Raw genomic sequence first — 15,610 nt, 5'->3', positions numbered from 1 at the left:
CCCGAACCTGACGGTCGGTTTTTTTTTTTATTTTTTAATCGGTTCGGTTTTTTTCGGTTAATTTTTTTTTCGGTTTTTTTGGTTTAATCGGTTGGTCGGTTTTTTTTGAACACCCCTACTTACAAGTCCCAAATAACATCATTTGAATTTTAAGACCTGATTCTTCCCCTTTTCTCCCCCTCTTTCTTACCTCACAACCACTACACATCTCCTCTCAACCTGAATTTTAAGGAGCGGTGACCGATGATTGATATAGATATTTATATGATATGCTATATGTCAATTACAAGGTGATTCATTACACTAATCTAATCATGTTTTCCAAGATGTTTATGCATGCATTATGCCCCTAATATTTGAAACAAATATGATTGGTATATAATATTTTTTTATAATTATTAAATATTAGAGTAATTTTATTATGGATGATGACTAGTATTGATTTTTAATGTATGTATATAAATTAATTACTTGGTATAGAAAGCTTGGAAAGCAACAATTATTCATGAAGGTGTCAATGAGATTGGACATATTGTGCTCAACACTACACTCAATTTATATCGTGATGGACTTCAAGAGGTTGGGGAGGTTGAGCGTTTTGAAGCAGCATTAACGAAAGATGAGATTGCTTACTATGAGAGTGTTAAAGATGTTGGTTCGTCCATGAGTGATCTAGGTCCATCCATGAGCTGGGATGATATTGGTCATCCTCACACCTACCTCGGTATTACAAACTCGCCCTCGAGTTGAACGAGTTGGTGTAATGCTCTAGGCTCGTCCACGAGTACTCTAAGTCCTTCTACGAGCTGAGGAGATTATTAGACATAGTTACATGTTATTATATGTTATGAGAATTATGAATAGATGTATAGTTAATTCAATTTTTAATAAAATATTATATTGTGTTAATCGTCGATCTAAATTTGTTATTTACGACTGAATATGTTATTTGCTACTTATATGAATTGTATTTTGATACTGAAAAATTGGTTATTTGAATTGTGTGAATTGCTATTTTCTTGAGTAGAGAGTTATGACACAATAGATTGCCCCATAATGAGTTTGTTAGAGGAGAGTCACAAATACCATCTATAACACTCTTAAATGTACTAGATCTCTCAATATTTGTCTGACTGTATTACTTTACAAAATATCTTTTTTAATTATGCTAATTTACTAAAACACTCTAGTCTACTCAGCCTGGTACTACTGGTTATGAAACTTGAGTCATCTCCATGGAATATTGTTTGTTTTGCTCTCATATGGCCAAACCCTCATATGTCTATGAGTGTTATGCTGATGAAACGTAGTACCATGTTCATGATTAAAACCATCAACTTCCTTATCTTCTTTTTTGCTATAAACTCATTTGAAGGTGAAATAACTCGTCTTACAAGTCTTTTGCCCTCGGGAGCTCTACAAAATAGTTCATCTCAAAGGCTAGCTAATTTAGTTTTCAATCCACTCATGTCATTCATAAACTCTCCAAATCTTGTGTTCATCATCTCTAATTGTTGTTGCATAGTCAAATAATCTCATTCTAGATTATTTCTATCATTTAGTGGTAATGATACATCATTAAGATCTTAAAAAAACATGTTAGCAGTAATAAAAATATATTTTCACATACTTCCTCACGTGTTTATACTCAATACATGTTATTCCTTTTGTTTTTCATATAAATTCTTGACTTTCATTATAATAAACTCACATTTCACCTTTTACTACTCAAGCTAAAAAAAATAGTTCTTTAAGGAACTAATTCACAAAAAAGTAGAAAAAAATAACCACTTGGTAGTATAATCCAAAATAATATATAGAATCGAGAAGTAAAACTCGAATAACCTAAATTAAGCAAAGGCACCATATATTTTCTTTTTGATTTTAGCTTAAATTAACAAGAAAGAAAGTATTGATACAAAAACTGTTCATTATAATTTTCAGAAATAAACTAACAAAATACATCAAAATAATCCTAGAATCAAGATAAGTCACTAAAAGAATTTTTAAATTTGAGTTGTCAAATCTAAGATTAGATGAAAATCCCATATATTTTTTTAACACTTAACTCGCTTAATTTTCCATTTTCTCTTTGCTCGTCATTTTTTTTATTTGTTTATATATATATATATATATATATATATATATATATATATTTTCTCAAATATCAATACTAATAAATTGTAAGGATGCAAATAAAAATATAATTCAATTCATGTACTATCATAAAATTTTCAATATCTCAAGGGACTTTATAATAAAAATTGAACTAATCTTTGATACCTTTCCGTGTTTTTTCTCTCTATTTATACTTTGAAAAAACATGTAATATAAAACTTAATTTAAAACTCATAGCATTGATCCTTTATTAGATAAATAAAAACAATGAAACAATTATATTGCAACAAGTTTTCACTCAAGTATTTTAATTAAAAAATTTATTAATTTCTCTTGCTTGTGAGAACATATTAACGTATTGAATAATTAAGGTATAAATTGATCCGAATACCTATATTAATTAAAAAAAAATAGCAAAAGACTCATATAATTTCAAAAAAATATCTTATTTTAGGAAATCCCTGTAATAATCATTGATGTTGTTTTTATTAATATGAAATATATTTGGAATAATAATAAAAAAAATCAGTTGGGAACATGTTTGTAGAGAAAAATATTTTTAAGTTACATGTATTAGATACGTAATTATTACAATGAGAATAATAAATATCTATGTATTTTGTGGTAAAATCACTAAAATTAAGGTTTATTTATTTAACCAGGGATAGCATTTGAAAAACAAATAATGACATGTGATCAGTTGCTTACTTTATTCAAAATTAAGAGGTATTTTGCTGTCAAAACAAATCATGCACACAAATATAACATAAATATATATAAAAAAAACTTTTTAGTAGGTGATTTAGTGATAAGAACTTGAAATTTATGGGTTTGTTTCTTCTATAATCTCATGTTCGAGTAACTTAGAGTTGCTCGATATGATAATCATTTGAGACTTATATAGTCATTAATTTTAAAGCTCGTAGGATGAATCAAAATACATGTAAGCTAACTTGGACATATATATATATATATATATATATATATATATATATATAGAAGAAATGTTTTTTTATTTATGAATTGAAATTGATATAATTAGAGATACGGAACAAAATCAACTTAATTATTTATAGATAAAAGAGCTATCAAAATCAACTTACGATTTTTGTATCGATATTAATAGAATTTATTTCGAGGATCCATATGTATAGTGTCAGAGATCAACAGGATTAGATTTTCCAATTGGCAAGCAAAAAACAAAAGACAAAAAATAATAAAAAATAAAAAAATCTGAAGGCGGAGAACCCAAAGCAGTACGTGCTTTGGGCTCAACTGCAGAACTGTCTTTACATGGATGGCTTGGGGACTTCATCATCTTCACTTTACCATACTACCCCTCATTCTTAAAAAAAATAATAAATAAATAAATTTTATGTTTAGTTTTTTTAAAGTGATTTTTTATTTAGAAATGTATTAAAATATTATTATTAAAGATTCATTTCTTATACCAACATATTAAAAGAATTTAAAATTATAAAAAAATTAAATTTAAAAAAATATTAAAAATTTTTCAAAAACATTTTTTAAATGCAAGAATACATACGCTCCAAACTTATAAAATGAATGAATCGCCATTGTATCCGGTGATGGAAATGCCTAAATGAAATGAAAAGGTTTAAATAGAGTAAAAAGACATTTTTTTTTATCATTTCTTTTAAAATTTTTTATAAAAAATATTAAATAGCTTTAAATCTGGTTTTTGATTACTAGTTTGAATTTCCATGTGAAAATATTAAAATAAAAAAATTATAAGATTAAGGTGTTGTAAATTTAAACTTTACTAATTAATTGACTTGTGTTTTACCGTGAATTAAATTAAAAGCTTTTTAATGTGAAAAAATAAATTAAAAACTTCACTGTGGATCAATTAATTGACATTAAAATTAATTTTGAATAAAAAAGATAATGTATATATTTATTAAATAAATTGAGAATTATATGTGTCAATAATATTAAAAAAAATATTAATGCTAACTAAAAACTAAATTAGAAAGTTAAAAAATAAATATATATTAAGATATCCGATCTTATATTTCGATCATGAATTTAATTGGGTTTTATTAACTTTATTTTGTAGAGCCAATTTTTTATGTAATTAAAAAATAATAAACATAAACAATCACACAAGTGATTGAATAAAATACAAGGAAAAGAATTATCATGTTGAGTTATACCAAAAGAATATATGTTAGTATTAGAAAAAAAATTATAATCTTATTTAAAAATCAAGTAAAAATTAAACAATATTTTATTAAAAAAATAACACAAAACTATTTTTAACTAGTTTCATTAAAATTAAATACATGTCAGGTTGTGCATGTCAAACGTATATTTAACTAATCTATCTTAATTAATTTAAATTCAAATCAATGGGAAAAAGATGTAGAAGGAAAACAAAAGTTAAAAAGGGACCAGATGCCTAGATTTAACCTAATAATAATAATAATAAAAGCCATGTGTGAAGACCTGGAAGATCAAACTCACTCGCTAGATCTTTATTAATTTGTTTTTTTTTTTTTTTTTAAATAAAGATTGACCACACATCATATACCTACCCAATTTTTTTTTACTATTGTAGAGGTGACTTGAAAATCATGCATGATAATTTTTATTTATCCAAAAACCCAGTTTTTAATCTATTTTAATCTTGAACACCTAACTTATAATATAAAAAACCGATTCTTGGAAAAAAAAAACCCCCAAATTAATTAAAAAAACATAAAATTAACTCAAAAAAAAAAAAAAAATCCCTTAACCTCGATCTATTTTTTCTTTAACATAGAAGCTCTGGAACACTCAAATTGCTTTTTTATTTCTTAAACACTTTGACATCTAATTTGATTATTTTTGTCAATAGAATCCAACCAACTTATTTCTCTATTCTTTACTGTTTTTTTTTTTCACTTTTATCTTGAACTTAGAAAATAAAATATAAATAAAATGAAGTTTTGGAATTAAAATATATAATTATTGAGCTAAAAAATCAAAAGAATTTTTTAGACAAATCTTAAGGCTAAAAACCATTGACACATTTAAAAAAGAAAAAGAGCTACCATATTTTATTCTTTTTAGTTTTGGTTTCCTAACTCTCAATATCTTTCAAACAATCAAGTTGATTTTTTTTAACCCAATTGAGCACCAAACTAGAGACGTGATATTTTTTTTAGACCACACTAATTTTATAGAAGAAAAATTAAAATAAATTATAAAATTTAATTTTTAATAAAACACAATATCAAAGAATAATAAAAAAATTAAATGGTTAAAACAATTGAAGGACATAGAAAAACCAAATTATTGTGCAAACCCACTCGTGAGGAGATGAGTAATAAAACCAAGAGCTATTATAGATTTGAAATTGTAGTAGAGATGACGGTTTAAAATATTTTTTTACTTAGAAATATATAAAATGAAGTTTTTTTTTATTTTTTTAAAAATTATTTTTGATAATATTATATTAAAACAAATTGAAAAAAAAAATTTATTATTTTTTTTAAAAACAATTTTTAAAACTTTTAAGAACGTTTGCACCATATTTTCAAAGACTCGTGGGGCATTGAGAATCACTATATTCACAAGTTCTCCATTTAATGAAAAAAATGGCTTATGATACGGTGTAATTACAAGGATATAATTGGAAATTAACGCGGTGCTTGAAAACAGAAGAGCTAAACTAGCAGAGAGAATTGAGAACCAGCAGTGAGCATTCTTCTTCTTCTTCATTTTGGGCTTAAATAGTAGCGCGTTGCATTAAATAAAATCACACTCTATATCTTCTAAAAACTATTTTTCATTTCTTTTTCTCTCTAGACTATTAGATCTCCATGGCTACTTCTCTTGCTCCAGTTTCAATCTCATCAGGTATAAATATAACTTCTTCCTTCTCTTTCTTTTAGTTCGTAAAGGTTTTTTTTTTTTTTTTTCTTGAACATATAATCTTCCATGGAGTACTATTATTAAATCTTTTTGATCATCACAACTGAAGTGCGAGGAGAGAATCCTGAGAGTTTGTTTAATTTTGGGTGCATGTAGGTGGATCTCAACTTAAGGCACGTCCCCTTTGGTCGACAAAATCCATTTCACTTGCCAAATCTCCAGGACTGGCAGTTGGAAGGAAATCAAACCCAGTGGGAACCAGCCCCAAGTTGGCAGTTCGTGCCCAACACAAGTATGCTTACTGTTCTTGATTCCCATATCCATATTATTTGATATCACAAACTGATAAGCCTTTTGAAAAATAGTCATCATGTTGGTATCCCTATTTAATGCCAAGAAATGCACGAATATGCTCATTTCCAACTGGGAGTTAAATGTGTTTGCCTAAATTTTGAGGGTGATTTTTTTGCTGACGAAGTTGTTAATATTGGAGGGTTGTTGACTCAATTAGATCAGATCTCTGATATCCATTCTAACTTGGAAGAATTGAACCCCATTTGCATCCATCTCATTTTTCTTATACGAGCCGAGCCCCTGGTTTTGTCTGTTAATCATTTATGATGTTGATTCGTTTCTCCCTTAGGCAGCTGTTGTTTAAAGTAGCCCTGTACTCTTTTGCTGTAACTCATCATCATCTTCATTTGTTTCTCTCTGTTATATGCAGTGATGGTAGCAGCGGCGGCGGCGGTGATTTTATTGCTGGTTTTCTTTTAGGAGGTGCTGTATTTGGAACTGTGGCATATATTTTTGCTCCTCAGGTGATTAGATTTCTTGCCTTTTAATAATTTTGGGCTACAAAGTACTTAAATGCTTCGTATAAGGGACCTAAAATGTTGGCTGTTCATTGAAATAAATCATCCTGCATGTCTCAAGTTCCGCAACCTTTGCACAACAATTGGTAAGTACATGTTGCATCGGGTCTAGTATAGCTCTGGATGTCTAAATGAAAGCAGTTGAATGTTCAATCTTCATGCTTCTCAAAAGGCGTTTGCTTGTTATGCAGATCTAACAGTAGAATCTGTATGATTGCCTGTTTTTTTTTTTTTTTTTTCATTTTAGTTCTTGATAACAATGTATCCATAGCCTACTGACTACTATTGAAATTAAATAGCATCTCATACTTTGCATGGCATATATTCAATATACTTTATCTTGATATTTTCTTTGCTCTGCTGTTTGCTAGCCTTTTATTGCTCCTATTCTCCATAGTCTGACACGGGCTCTCCCCTTACCTTCCTGTTAACTAATCTAATGATCATGGCAGAACATAATTTCAGCTCGTCATTAAATAAACTATTAGAGTATCACTAGTGTTACCTTATTTCATTACTTGTAGCTTCCTGTATATATTGCTGTGATTTATTTTATTTCCAGATGCTGCATGTCTCGCCGTGATGACTCATTATTACTGAAGTTCTGTGCAAGAAGAAAAATTGTTCATATATGCTTTATCAAATATATTGTTGTTGGATGGAACCAAAACGGAGATGTTCTTTGTTACTCTTGTTTGAGAAATGCTTATGGTTTATTACTCTTTTGAAGTAAAGGGTGTTTCTAGTACGAGCTGGTTTCATGTTTGTTTCCTTGTATTGTTCAGATAAGAAGATCCCTGCTAAATGAAGATGAATATGGATTTCGGAAGGCCAAGCGGCCAATATACTATGATGAAGGTTTAGAGGTAATTACATTTTATTCATCATGCATCTTTTCTGCTTGTTGGATAGCTATGAAAGAAATTTAACATCGGACATCCTTCCTAAAAGCAGAAGACCAGGAAGACCTTGAATGCAAAAATCAGCCAATTGAATTCTGCTATTGACAAGGTATCTTCTCGTCTGAGAGGTGGCAATAATTCTCCTCCTGTGCCTGTTGAAGCTGATCCTGAGATGGAAGCTACAATGTGAGATTCGTTTCTGTTTGTTCATAATAATTTCTGAGACCATGTAATGTTTGAAGATCAGCATGAACCATGTGTTTTTGCCATTACTGTTGATTAAAGGTTGCTTTTTGTGATGTTTAAATGAGAATATGAACGATGTAGTTAGCTGTTTTATTGGTTTAAAAGTTTAGGGATTATGTTTGAAAGCCATATAAACAGCATTCTACAGCTGCTTTAGACATTTTTTTCTGTCCATTCTCTTCTGATCAATGCTAGAACGAGTCCAAAAGTCTTGTTTACGAGACCAGATGACCTCTTTTATTGAGCTGTGACAGCATCACGGATCTTTGAATTGATCCTCAGGAATCATTTTCATATCCGTGATAGCACCATGCTGATTTTTTCTTTCTAGTTTCGTCCTGTTTCTTCAATTGGTGCCCGAATTCTTGGTGTCCCTGTTAAGCCCTGGTTTTAAGTCTTAACAAAATATTTATGTATGAACTGCTACAAAAGGATGCTGGTAGGATGATATAATACAGTTCTGAACTTCCAGTCAGTCTGTTTCCTTGACACAATCTTCAAATCTCGGCTTTAGTATTCTGAAGTTCTTGCGTAAATGTATTGGTTTCGAGGTCATTGACGGATTGAATGCCGGATTCCTCCTATCCCAGTAATCTAAAAGGCAAGTGTTTGGTACCGTCGCACTTTTTTGTTTTAAAAATTTTTGAAATTAGTTTTTAAGAGAAAAAAACAGAAGGTAAAGAATAAACTAACAATAAGGAACATCGTAAGATACGTTTGTAAATTATTTCTGTGTAGCTGCTGACGCTTGGGGGGTATTTGGGAAAACTGACCAGAAATATATACTATCACTTATAGAGCACCTGCCAAATCAAAATTACTATTTCATCAACTTCAACAAATTGTGCTCGAATTGTTCTTGACAAGTAGCAAAGCTTGAAACTATTAGATCCATCGATATTCAGTACTCGGGCATACATCTTGCTAGACTTCGTGAGTCCCCTCACAAGGCAATAATACAGGAGGCATGTTTTCTAATCCTGGCAACTTTATTTCAGATGCTGTTTTATGAGCTATTTTTTTTTTTTACTTGGCCATAAACATGGCCAGGCTTTATTAGCAGCAGCTTAATCAATCAAATCTTGATGAGCACCTTCACGCAATCTGGTTGCTTTAACAGCTCAAATGTTTTCTCGATATCTTGTAATGTAACTTCATGAGTCAAGAGTTCATCAAGATCGAATTCCTGTCAGAAATTAAGCAGACCCGCCATCAGTTTCTCTTAATTTATGGAGTTCCTCATTCCAATGGTATGCTAATGTCAAGTAAGGTAAATGATTTTATTTTATTTTTCTAAAAACAATAGGGACATTCCTTTCATTTTCTTCAATTAAAACATTCATTCCACATGCTAATTTGATAAGGACATACCTTATTTTTGCATTTCTCCATGAGGATGGGAAGGTCAGATTTTACTTTGAGCCCTCCAAAAATGGACCCCTTTAGGGTTCTTCCACTCAAAAGAGGAAAGTAATCGATCTTTACGCTGCTGATTCCTCCGCCTATAACAATTGTTTTTCCTTTTCCCTAACAACCAGCATCAAGGGAGAAACACTTATTGAATGGTGGTTTTCCGAACATCACAAATTGAGTTCGAATATGGTTAGCTGATTTTACTGCTTTCTTGTAGACAAAACAGAACAAAACAGAGCATGGGTTAGAAGAGGAGAGGGATTATGGGCAAGCATTTATATACCTCTTTTGTGGCTTGGATGGCTTGATTAATCAAGGACTCGGAACCAACGCACTCAAAGCAATAATCCACTCCCACTCCACCAGTCAGGTCTTTTATCATTTGTGAAATAGATTTATCCGAACACTCATCAGGGTTCATGAAATCGGTCATTCCAAAAGCTAGCCCCTTGTCTTTTTTCATGTTGTTCTTATCAACGCCGATTATCTTAGCTGCCCCTAGCATTCGAGCTCCTTCTGTGACCTGCATTTACAGAGATTTTTGAGAGACAAAGCAAAATATTCTACAGCCTCTTCTTCTTTTCTTCTCGAGGAAAGGAAAGGAAAGGAACAAAACAAACCCCGAGTCCAACAGCACCAAGGCCTAAAACAGCCACAGATGATCCCATTTTAACCTGAGCTTCCTTCCAAGCTGCTCCAAATCCGGTTGAAAATCCACATGATAGAACACTGGCATGAGGCAGAGGTATGCTTGGATCGATCTTGTTTACATAATTGAAATCAATAACCATGTATTCGGACCAAGTGGAGCAAGTAAACATGTGATACAACTTCTGCCCTTTGATGGACATTCTTGAAGTGCCATCTAACATTAGACCACTACGGCTTAAAGGGTATGTCAGGCATAAATTGGTGTTCGCTGATGTACAATTCTCGCAGGCTTCGCACTCTGCTAACATTGTCGGTATCACATAATCTCCCTCTTCAAGACCATTGACTTCATCCCCAAAGCTCTCCACCATTCTTCAATGGGAGTACAATTCAAGTTATTGTAAGATCAGCTCTTTATTCATCAAAAGCTAGCTACCCCAGCTTTTGGGTACTAGTTTTGCTATATGTAGTAAGAAGAGGGCTTACCCAACGCCTTCGTGGCCCAGGACTCGAGGAAAAAGTGGCTGGAAAAGGAGATAAAATGGTGAAACAGAGTAAGCTGGAAAGACATTAATAATAATTATGCAAGGATGATCATGAAAATCAAGTAAATTGTATTACCACAGGATCTCCTTTGCGTCTGGCACGTAAGACATCAGTGTGACACACGCTTGCATATAGCATCCTCACTCGAACTTCAGTTGATTTTGGTGGTTCTATTTGTATCTCTTCAACCTTCAATGGCTCCCCACTTCCCCATATTACTGCCGCTGTCAGAAGAAGCCCAGATGGCAAGTTAGCGACTGAAAGCAAAGGAATTATCTTTCTGTGCCAAGTTAACAGATGAAGCAAACTCATCCATCAACGTACCTTTACATGTTATAATCTGTGAGCTGCGGCTCGTCGACATTGCCGAGGAATGCTTATGCAGTGCAGGCAGCTAACAAATCTAAAGTAGGAGTTTTGATTTTAGAATATGGATTGCTGAGGAATGCTTTTGCTTATGCTGTGCAGGCAGCTAACAAATCTAATGTAGGGAGAGAAAAGGGTAGAATGAGACAGCTCCTCCGGACCTCACCTGACCTTAATTTAGGATTCGGACTCCTCCCTCCTCTATCTGTATCTTATGCAATGTTACGGCAGTTGTTTTACAACGAGTGTTTATTTCTGTTTCTGAATTGTTTTTTAAAATTATTTTTTATTTAAAAAATATTAAATTAATATTTTTTTAACTTGTTTATATTAAAAATAAAAGTATTTTGATATATTTTAAATTAAAAAATATTTTTTAAAAGTTTATCACAATATTAAATACATAATTTTTTTTTTTTGAAAAACATATTAAATTAATATGTTTTTTAATATTTTTAGAAGATATTGACATGTTAATTTTAAAAATTAAAAATATTGAAAAAATATGTTAATTTATTTTAAATTAAAACTTCTATTATGAGCTTTCAATTATTGATGATAAAAGACATGTGGGGTCTAAATTAACGAATCTTGAAATAGATATCTATAAAAGAAAAAAAATTGTCTTTTTTATTTAGGATACTTTGTCATAGGAATAATATTGGGTTTAGTTTGATTATTTTATATTAAAAATAAAAAAATTATATTATTTTTTTAAGATTTTTTTTTATTTTTTAAAAGTTTTTGGTTTCAGTTTGATTCAGATTTTTTTGATTTTTTTTTTTTTTTAATTTAGTTTGGTTTACTTTCAGGCTTATAAAACTGAACTAAATATTTTTTAAAATATTTTAATCAGTTCAACTAATTTTTTTATGATCCAATCTTATTTTTTTTTTTAATTTAATTTAATCAGTTTTTTAACTTTTTTTTCCCATCCAAACCTCATGTTTCATGCACCAAAATAGTTTAATAAATTCATCAGGAAATTAAAGGGATTCGTTCAAAACAGTGATGCTGACGTTGAAAACATTTAAATTGCGCTTTTCCAGTAGGAAAAATATCATAAAACAGCTTGCTCAATAATAGAGCATGTCCTGTGGTCAGAGATCATAGAGCATATCTTTATATAGAGAAAATTATTGGTCACCGATCACCCACCTACTGACTTGTACATATTAGTATGGTACAAATATCACACACTATACTTGTGAAATTAATTAGTTCTTGCTTCTGCTGTCGGAATTAATATAGTATTATGTTCTAGATTATTGCTCTGCCCACCACGTCACTAGTTGAAGTCCAAGTTTTGTTGCGTTCGAGTTTAGTGTCTTATTTTTGCGTTTGAATTGGTTTTAAAAAATTATTTTTATTTATTTTTAAGTGTTTGTAAAAGATTTTAATGTTTTACTATTAAAAATAAAAAATATTTTGATGTATTTTAAATTGATTTTTTTTTTTTTGAAAAACAAACACCATAATACCAAATACAAATTATTTTATGTTTGAAAAAATATTAAATTGATATTTTTTAAAATATTTTTAGAAACTTTTGACATGTTAATGTTAAAAATAAAATAAAAAATTTAAATTAAAAAAATATTTTTGAAAAACAAGCACAGTAATACTAAACATACAAATTAATTTTTGTTTGAAAAACTATTAAACTTATATCTTTTTTCAATGTTTTTAAAAGATTTTGAATGTTAAAAATAAAAAATTATTTTTTAAAAAATATATTAATGTATTTTAAATTGAAACTTATGATACGAGCCTTCATTTAGTTTAAATAAAAATAATTTATGATAACATATGTCAAGAAATTATAATTCAAATTTTATAGTTATTTTTTTAACAAATGATAAGATGTTATTGACTAAAATTTAAATAAATTGACAGAGAAACAATTTATATAGATTAACCATAGAATTTACATTATCGTTGATTGATTGGTTTTTCAATAGCAATAATAATTAATCGATTAACGGAAAAGGATAAAAGAGTAATGGGCGTGGGTGGTGTCACCTTTGTAAAAATAAGGGTGGATCTTACTTTTGGTTTGCTATTTAATAATCATTAATTTAAGTTATTTTAGGGTTATTGAGGTTTTATATAGTTATTAACTTCAAGGCATATAAAATTAATCAACGTACGTTGTTGGTTAATTTCATAAGTGCATGAATCGTAACAAATAATAAAGTGATTAGTAGAGTATCGTCCCACGAGAATTTATAAAAATTGCTACTAATTACCAAATTTTTTTAAATTATGATCTATTTGAGGAATCAAATGAGATAATTTTCAAAATATAAATTAATGCTTAAAAATAAAAAACTAGTTGATTAAATATTATTGAATTCAATTCTACTAGTTCTAGGATTTATGACTTACCGTAATTATTTATATGTAAACTTTCTCAATTGAATTAATTACTCCTAGTGTTGATAATCAGGTTTTTCTAATTTAAACACTAATCTCTGTCGAGTATCAATGAATTATTTCGACAAGCAAATTTCATATACTCTATGAAATTTCTGAACTTTTTAAAATTTATTAAGTATTGTAAAACCTTTAATGATTACAAAAGTTCCTAGAATATCTCTATCTTATAGATTTCTTAAGGTATTTCAAATAATGGCTAAAACAATTATCACTTCTAAGTCTCAAATCATGTCTCTCTGTGTGCCCCGCTGAACCCCTATTTTTCTCTTTTATATTCTAGTCTTTTTACCCCCCAAATGAAAAGAAGAAAATTTCCTTCTCTCTTTCGTAATCCTTTCCTATTAGGGTATTACGAGCCAGATTGGAGGCAGGAAACGTGTGAATTCAATGATCTCTATTTCTGGAGAAATTGTAGAAAATTGAATCTTCTTTCTAACGACATTGATCTTGTAATTTTTGGACTTTTAAGACTTGAGATACATGCCATAACCCTAGACAACATTTGGAGTGCAAGAAGTTTGGGTCTGATTCAATCCCTGCTTTTCGACTCGCTTTTTGGGCTTGAAAATAACAAAAATTAGTTCTATGGTCTTTTATATGTTTTGTAGACCTTCATCTCAAATATTTGAAAATGGTGACGAATACCTGGAACTGAGTTGTATAGCTTTCTTTGTAGCCCAAAATCAATCAGTGTTTGGTTTTACTACCGGATTCTGCCTACTCAGTATAATATCTAAAAACACATTAATTTTCCACGAGGTCAATAGTTTAAAAAGGGATCCAAAATTCTAATTAACTTGTGCAACACATCTAAAATATTTCAAAATCAAGCATGAATAGTGGAAAATATACATGCAAAAAATTCTCTTATCATACATAGAAGCTAACCAGACATGTATGTTAATAATAATAATAAAAAAAAAAACATCAACGAGTGACGTGCTGTGCAGAGCAACGGTCTTCAATATAACTTTCGAGGTCACTGACGGATTGAATGCTGACAAGGATTAAATCTTGATTTAGCAAATATTACAAATCAAGAAAACTAGAAATCAGGAAGAAGTTTAGAAAATATTTTGATATATTTCTATTCTTAGGTTTCCATCCTTAAAAAGGATTTATTGTACATGTACACATACAAGTTTTATGCAACAAAGAAAGAGCACAATGAATTGTTACAAACAATTATCTCTAAACTACCCAGACAATGTTGACATGGTATCAGAGCAGACGATCCAAATCTAAACCTTTTTCAAATCACAAACAACCTATAACATTGGCAGAACCGAACCCACCAAACCATGCTCAGATTACAACCACAAATTCCAGAATTGACACTCAAACCAACTTTACCCAAAACCCTGACCTGCCAATTATCGTCCCTAAAATCAAAACTTAATGGCCAGAATTATGAACTATTGTCACAGATCATGGAGATGTTCATCTCTGGCAGAGAAAAACTTGGATTAATCACTAGTGAAATCAGACAACCAATACTTAATTACCAACCCAACACACAGTAAATGGAGAGCAAAAAATGCAATTGTTAAAGGTTAGATTATAAATTCCCTAACCTCAGATTTAATTGGGAATTTTATCAGGTTTCCTACAACTAAAGGTGTTTGGGATGCCATTGCCACAACATACTTCGATGGAGGAGATAATGTCCAGGTATATGATTTAAAATGAAAAGTCAGTCGAACCATATAAGGGAGGGGTTCTCTAGAAGACTACTACACTGGCTTACAATCTCTCTGGCGAGAGATTGACTATAGACGCCCAAATCCCATGACATGCGATGAGGATATACAGAAATACAACAAATTAATTCAAAAATATCAAATTTATACCTTCTTGGATGGTTTGGATGATTAATTTGATTAGACTCGCCAAGACATTTTTCAACAGATCCCTTTGCCATCAATCGAGCAAGCCTTCACTCAAGTAAGAAGAGAGAACACTAGATGAACCATGATGATGGATGTTGCACGTGCCTCGTGTGACGTTGATGATGATTTTTGTTGCTTATTTGATTGATTTGGGAGTTTCCACCTAGTATTTGATTGAAGATTACTAGGAAACCCGGATATACTGGTCTTTGTTAGAGATTCACGGGTAAGGGACTGGTTATGACTAAGAAAGATATTAGATATTAGCACCCCTAGCGCACCCTAACTG

At 30.4% G+C, this 15,610-nt stretch overlaps 2 protein-coding genes across 2 annotated transcripts; one reads left to right on the top strand and one right to left on the bottom strand.

Moving 5' to 3' along the window:
• Positions 1-5,795: 5,795 nt before the first annotated feature.
• LOC118027744 (uncharacterized) lies at positions 5,796-8,243 on the top strand. The gene is made up of 5 exons (XM_035031188.2): positions 5,796-5,982; positions 6,154-6,289; positions 6,722-6,815; positions 7,655-7,735; positions 7,824-8,243. Exons 1-5 carry the CDS (start codon positions 5,946-5,948, stop codon positions 7,959-7,961), a joined length of 486 nt encoding a protein of 161 aa, XP_034887079.1. The 5' UTR covers positions 5,796-5,945; the 3' UTR covers positions 7,962-8,243.
• Positions 8,244-8,800: 557 nt separating this feature from the next.
• LOC118027743 (8-hydroxygeraniol oxidoreductase) lies at positions 8,801-11,204 on the bottom strand. The gene is made up of 7 exons (XM_035031187.1): positions 10,952-11,204; positions 10,703-10,851; positions 10,568-10,605; positions 10,051-10,453; positions 9,714-9,953; positions 9,389-9,544; positions 8,801-9,203 (listed from the first exon to the last, which is right to left on the bottom strand). Exons 1-7 carry the CDS (start codon positions 10,989-10,991, stop codon positions 9,093-9,095), a joined length of 1,137 nt encoding a protein of 378 aa, XP_034887078.1. The 5' UTR covers positions 10,992-11,204; the 3' UTR covers positions 8,801-9,092.
• Between the last annotated feature and the right edge of the window lie 4,406 nt (positions 11,205-15,610).

The sequence above is a fragment of the Populus alba genome, chromosome 19 (assembly GCF_005239225.2).
Source record: "Populus alba chromosome 19, ASM523922v2, whole genome shotgun sequence".
Lineage (NCBI taxonomy): Eukaryota > Viridiplantae > Streptophyta > Magnoliopsida > Malpighiales > Salicaceae > Populus > Populus alba.
This window is presented reverse-complemented; position numbering and strand designations above follow the sequence as displayed.

Bases quoted from the DNA above. Each gene is read 5' to 3' on its own strand.
- LOC118027744 (XM_035031188.2), top strand. From the start codon at position 5,946: ATGGCTACTTCTCTTGCTCCAGTTTCAATCTCATCAG. The intron at 6,290-6,721 runs GTATGCTTACTG...TGTTATATGCAG, and splicing joins GCAGTTCGTGCCCAACACAA to TGATGGTAGCAGCGGCGGCG. The intron at 7,736-7,823 runs GTAATTACATTT...TCCTAAAAGCAG, and splicing joins ACTATGATGAAGGTTTAGAG to AAGACCAGGAAGACCTTGAA.
- LOC118027743 (XM_035031187.1), bottom strand. From the start codon at position 10,991: ATGTCGACGAGCCGCAGCTCACAGATTATAACATGTAAAG. The intron at 10,852-10,951 runs GTACGTTGATGG...TTCTTCTGACAG, and splicing joins ACAGATTATAACATGTAAAG to CGGCAGTAATATGGGGAAGT. The intron at 10,454-10,567 runs GTAAGCCCTCTT...CTCCCATTGAAG, and splicing joins CTGGGCCACGAAGGCGTTGG to AATGGTGGAGAGCTTTGGGG.